The sequence below is a fragment of the Podarcis tiliguerta genome (assembly GCF_965153285.1).
Source record: "Podarcis tiliguerta genome assembly, chromosome: 3".
In the NCBI taxonomy this organism is placed as follows: domain Eukaryota; kingdom Metazoa; phylum Chordata; class Lepidosauria; order Squamata; family Lacertidae; genus Podarcis; species Podarcis tiliguerta.
In genome coordinates this window covers 68,767,030-68,773,365 of record NC_139536.1, presented here as the reverse complement: position 1 = coordinate 68,773,365, position 6,336 = coordinate 68,767,030, and the positions used below count along the sequence as shown (strand labels likewise).

Sequence of the window (6,336 nt, the reverse complement as noted above, 5' to 3'; positions counted from 1 at the left end):
TCAAATGAAAATTGAATAAAATATCAGTTTTCCTGTGATAATTGTTTTCCCCAGTCTAATTGAATGAAGAATAAAGAGACCAAACAAAACGATTCAAAAGACAATTGCTTGTGAAGCATGTCCATGACATAGTTTATTTTGTAATGTACATGTAACAGATTTATTCAGTACAAACTACAAGTACAGATCCACTCACAGCACAGGCAGAGCACCTGTGCACGAAGGATCCCAATACAGTTCAAAAGAGATCTGTTTCCCCCCTTTCCCACCAATGGGTGCATCTAATTACATGCACATGTGGCAACACTCCTCTTGTAGTGTGCTTTGCAAGTTATTGAGGCTTCATGAGTACTGCACTGGGCAGAGAGATAGGACGGGATGAGAATTCTCCATGCATTTGTTGTAGATCCATAGTGAATACAGTTGACTCAGGAGTTATGTTCCAGGGATAGTGTATAAAGCCAAAATCTTGTATAGTCAAAATTCATGTGCCTTACATCTCCAAACTCTCTCCCAAGGCAAGTACAATGAATAGTGGGATTGCCAGTGTTTTTTCTGCTGGGAGCTTGCACTCTTAAAAAAAAAAATTACTTGCCAAGCACATAAAGCTGAATTCACACAAGTTACTGTGCATAAATTGCGAGTTGACTGTAGTGACCAAAGGTTTTAGCAAATCTGCAGCATATGAACTGAAATTAAACCTTTGATTCTGCTAAACCTTTTAAAAGATTTTAATTTACTTGTTCATAGCCAATGAACATTTCAGTGCTCTTAATACACCTAGAAAGGCTTGCTACCCAGACTCAGTTGGGGCAGAATTGACAAAATGATTTTAAGTGTGGGGGAAGCAGAAATCCATATTTGAAGTGCAGTTTCTGGGCAATGATGAGCAAGGCATTTGCAGTGTCACAATAGAAGAAATGAAGTTCTCTGTCTGGAGCCTCTTGATACAGATGGGTGGGTTTCTGCTTGGGCTCCTTGCTGATTCACACAACAGCTATAATTTTGTGCAGAATTGGGCATGCCTAAATCCGTTATTTCAGTGGGCTTGGTGAACCTATACAGTGGTACCTCGGGTTACATACGCTTCAGTTTACATACGCTTCAGGTTACAGACTCCGCTAACCCAAAAATATTACCTCGGGTTAAGAACTTTGCTTCAGGATGAGAACAGAAATCGTGCTCCGGTGGCGCGGCAGCAGCAGGAGGCCCCATTAGCTAAAGTGGTGCTTCAGGTTAAGAACAGTTTCAGATTAAGTACGGATCTCCAGAACGAATTAAGTACTTAACCCGAGGTACCACTGTATCTGCTTAGAATTAGACTCATAATACTCATTCCCCAGGTGCCCTTATGTCCCTCAGTAATTTGGCACATTGCAACATACTTATAATTTTTTTGGAAGCAAATTCCAAATGAAAAAAGAATAATGCTTTATCGTGTACATATAGTGAGTGATATATTTTTATTTCCTTGGTACTAAGAATTGAAGGTAGCACAGTTGTTTTTCTCCTTTGGGGTTGTACAGGCCCCTGCAGTTAGCAGTTCATCAAGTGGCAGGACATAGGTTGATGCTCACAGCACCACTGACCAAAGCTGCCTTACTGAAACTTACTGGTCTTTCATCAATCATAAAGTTACGGATGCATCCAGTAAAGGAACTGTGGGTGGTAAGGCTGAATGTCAGGAGAGACTCTGTAGAGAGGTAAAAATATATATACATAAGTCATTCAAGAACTTCATTATCAATATAAGATCATGCTAGGAATGGTTTAACTAAAAGAGACAGCTGTCTAAAACTTGGAATGTGGTTTGTTTGAATGGTATTGCCCTTGTTACTGCTATTTACTTTGATATGTATATATGAATGTATGTGTATGCGTGTGTGTGTGTGTATATATATATATATATATATATATGTTTCTATTTGTGTGTGTATTTATATATATGTGTGTGTGTAATTTATAAATAGATGTCAAATAAAGGTTTTCAATAAACTAAATTATTTTAGTCTTATATTTGTATTCTGTTATATTGTCAATCACTTGTATTGAAATTATGGTACTCCTTCTAAAATATAGCACAAAGATGTATAGAAAGCTACTCCATCCCACCTCCAACAACAAATCTTTATTACAGTTGTAGACCAGCATAAGGAGGGAGGAGTACAATCATTTAAAATCTAAAACCCCCTCCCCCAAATTATAGATCTTTGCTAATGAACAGCACAAGATATATGACCATTACTTTAAAGAATACTTTTTTAAACACACACACACTAGATTAATCTTTGAAAATAATATTAAAATGAGTATAAATCTTACCTGGCACTCCTCCAACAAACACAGGCTCCCTGTGGTCAGTTGCTCTTGGATTTAATGGTCCTACTACATGATTCACTTCTGAATCTACATCCAGCTGTACCACATTAGCATCTCTAATAACTGTCATATGAAGCAAAAAAGAATAATATTCTGTTATATTGTCAACCACGCTTCTTTCTGATTTTTCTTGCATACAAGCATGCACGCATACAGTACTCATAAACATATGAAAATCCCAAAGAACTAGACTATTTCCCCATGGCCTGGATATGCTCTCATATCTGAATAGCTCAGTAGGTCCCAACGTGGATCTTATAACTCCAAAGCACAGCTGTCAACTTTCAGATTTGAAAATAAGGGATCAGCAGCCTCACCTGTCCCAGGGACAGTCTATGGGATATCTAACAATGCGGGATAGCAATGGGGAAACAGCGCTGGAATAAGGGAATTTCCCGCAAAAAAAGGGGGAGGTTGACAGCTATGCTCCAAAGCCATGAGCAGGATTCACCTAACAAATCCCGTAAGTGGATGCTGTGCAAGGGCTTCAAATTGCACCGTGGGGCTTTCCCCCTTCTGCCTCTGAAATTAGCTGGGAGGGGACTTGCGAGAACCTCAAGAACAGCACATTTGAGGAGGAAAAGGGGGGGGGGGCGTTGCTGTCTGACAAGCTGAAATGCTGAAAATGGAAATGACATTTAACCTCCCTCCCATGCTTAGGACAAATTACATACATCCTAATATAACATGGGGGACGCGGGTGGCGCTGTGGGTTAAAGCCTCAGCGCCTAGGGCTTGCCGATCGAAAGGTCGGCGGTTCGAATCCCCGCGGTGGGGTGCGCTCCCGTTGTTCGGTCCCAGCGCCTGCCAACCTAGCAGTTCGAAAGCACTCCCGGGTGCAAGTAGATAAATAGGGACCGCTTACTAGCGGGAAGGTAAACGGCGTTTCCGTGTGCGGCTCTGGCTCGCCAGAGCAGCGATGTCACGCTGGCCACGTGACCCGGAAGTGTCTTCGGACAGCGCTGGCCCTTGGCCTCTTGAGTGAGATGGGCGCACAACCCTAGAGTCTGTCAAGACTGGCCCGTACGGGCAGGGGTACCTTTACCTTTACCTTTAATATAACATGGCATTCTTCTTCACACCCTGTTATGCAAGTAGCCTAGAAGCAGGGAAATAGATAATGTGACAGATATTGCAAAAGATGATAGGAGATTAATTGGATGTTTTCCATTTTCAGTAGCAGCCAGACTCTTAACCACAGAATTTTGGATACATTGTCACCCTTTTTCAGACCAAGCACTACCTGATTTCCACACATGCATGGTCTTATAATTCTAAGTCATTTACATACATGACAGATTCAGAGCCCTAGCCAGTACTGATAATGTTCAAGGATGCTGGGAGTTGTGCCCCAACAACATCTGGAGGGAGCACCCCATCAACCACCCCTGATTTAGAGTACTGATGATCAGGAATTAACACTGAACAGGACTTTAGGTGTTCACTCACCTGCAATTCTGTGCCATCGGCCATCACAGAGATTCTGTTTTGGTGTAACTGAGGTTGAGAAGTCTTTGATGCCATTGTTCAGCTTCACAATCACCTGGGAGAATCATTTGATTCAAATTTAAAACCTTAGTTTTGACTGGAAAGATTTAATTATCTTAAAAAGCATAAAGCAGTGTAAAGACTTTTTAACAAACTGTTCTCCAAATGGGTCAGCATGAATTTATACCACAGGCATAAGGTCTATATTTCCTCACACTTACAATGAAATCCCATACATGTATATTCACCTGTAAATTTGAGTTTCTCAGGGCTTATTTCAGGTATGTCTATAGGATTGCAAAAATCCTGGATGGTTGATTACCACCTCCAATGTCTACACGAGGTGAGGCTGAGAAATAGTGGCTTGCCAATGGGCACCTAGTGAGCTTTTTTTATCACGGCATAATTTGAACCAGGACATCACTTTCAGGATTTACACCATATCAGCACTACCATAGCCTTCAGATGAAATATTTCCAGCATTTAAAACACAAAAGGAAGCTAATAAATAAATAACATAAAGTAATTGGTTCTCAGAACCACTTAGCACTGCTACATTACACTGTATAATTCATTGGAAAAATGTGATCTTTCCTAAGCTTGTGCCCAAAATAAAATATAGTGACTAACAAAACAGAAATTTTACATTATAGCAAAACCTTTTAGCTTCTACCAATATCAGTTGCTGTGATAAAAACGATTCTGTTTCTATGGTGGCAGTTACAGAGCTTTGAGGATGGACTGCTCAGAAGGACTTCATTCGCTGAAGCTAAGCGATGCTGGTACTATCCTCTAGGCTGAGGCTTTGCTATCCAGAGTAAACTTGTCTCAAGGACCGTATAATGCTTCCATAGCTATCTAGTTCTTGAGTTCTTTGGCTTTTTTTGTCACTCCCCCTTTTATTATTCAAGGACACTCAAACACATGCACAGGAAATGGTATTTGTGATGCATGCTATAAAGAAATTATTGATCCAAAACTAAATAAAAATTACCTAGCTAGCCTAGTGGTGCTGCCAAGGCCATTCAGCAGACAACACAGCCGGGCTGGTGTACCAAACTACCATCTAAAAAGGGCTTTTCATAAGACCATTGAGCTCAGGGTCTAAAATCAACTAGGGCTGCAGTCCCAACCACATCTACTCAGAAGTGAGTCCCACTGAATTCATTGGGGCTTACACCCAGCTAATGGGGGTTAGGATTGCAGCTTAACTGCGCAGCTCCTAACCTGCAATCTCTTAGCAGTTACTGGAGACCACAGAAGGGGAGAGAGTGTGCTTGGATCTTGCTTGAGGGTTTCCCACAGGGATTTGCTTGGCCACCATGAAAACAGGATGCTGGACTAGATAGGACCTTGGTCTGATCCAGCAGAGCTCTTCCTGTGTTCTTAGGTAGCAGCTGTAAATTTTGAATTTTTAAGGCAGCAACACAAAATGTCAAATATTTTCCCCCTTCATCTTCACAGTGTTTTTAAAAACTGATGTTACAACGGAAGTTTTTTTTTAAAATTGCGTGGACTCTTAATGCACCTGAAACAGAAGCTAGTGTATATTGTGTCTTTTATGGGTAAATGGGATCCCCTTTTTGAGAAATTAGAACCTGTTGCTGTTAAGAGCGTATTTTGGTTTGTACACAGCGAGCATTCGGAAAGGCCTGCATATAAGAATGTAAAGGGAAATATTAGTCCTCCTTCATACCTGCCCTTGTTTCATGTGTACATTCAGGAATTCTCCATTTATACTGTGTGCATGCATCAGGATTCCTGAACTGCTTCGAGGACGGATTTCAAAAATAACTTCAAATTTCAGCCCCAAACTGAAGGATTCATCTGTAGGAGAAAACCATGACAAATCACAGAATGATTTTGTGTGTGGTGTGTGGGGGTTTTTTGCACCAGAGTTAACTGGAAAAAAATAGTCACCTGCTGCAGGACAGAAAGATTAACTATGGCTTCCAATTGTGTATATTTCTTAAATATTTTTCATCCTGGGAATATGAGCCCTCCCCCTTGATAGCCTCAAGGAATGATGATTAAGAGCCATACTCTTTAATCCTTGCTTTAAATATTTTGCCTGAATTTGTATTCGGTGGTATCCAGTAAACTTAAGCCAGTATCATGGCTAAAGTTATGACCATTCATTTCAGTGGGTATCAATGGGTATACTGTATATTATGTATATTAGCAGAATTTCAGTCCATTGCCACTTGAGCAATGTGCTGGTTTTGTGAGAGGGCATGGCTCCATGCTTATCCATTTTTAGGTGAGCAATCACTAGGAACTATTTATGAATTTATAATCTGTGGCATTGATGGTGACATCCTATCCTACAGTAAAGCCAAAGACTAATGGCTAATGGCGGGACTTGATCTGTGCCCACTAGCATTGCCACTGAAATGACTGAAATCTCTTCCTCCAGTGAGGCGGGTTATCTGGAGCAAGGCGGGGAGTGTGTGGAGCAAATGATTCTAC

The 6,336-nt window shown here is 40.9% G+C and overlaps 1 protein-coding gene across 2 annotated transcripts in view; it reads right to left on the bottom strand.

Moving 5' to 3' along the window:
• Positions 1-104: 104 nt before the first annotated feature.
• Positions 105-6,336, bottom strand: part of LAMA4 (laminin subunit alpha 4) — a 73,065-nt gene continuing 66,833 nt past the window's right edge. The window contains exons 35-39 of one of the 2 annotated variants that reach the window (XR_014509609.1): positions 5,564-5,694; positions 3,829-3,922; positions 2,323-2,442; positions 1,479-1,693; positions 105-1,071 (exon numbers count right to left, since the gene is read on the bottom strand). Coding sequence is in view for 1 of the 2 variants with exons in the window: in XM_083433663.1 (XP_083289789.1) it covers positions 1,548-1,693; positions 2,323-2,442; positions 3,829-3,922; positions 5,564-5,694 (491 nt within the window). In the remaining variant the exon portion in view is untranslated. Of the gene's footprint in view, positions 1,694-2,322; positions 2,443-3,828; positions 3,923-5,563; positions 5,695-6,336 lie in introns of both variants that reach the window. The other variant, XM_083433663.1, reaches the window with a different exon arrangement.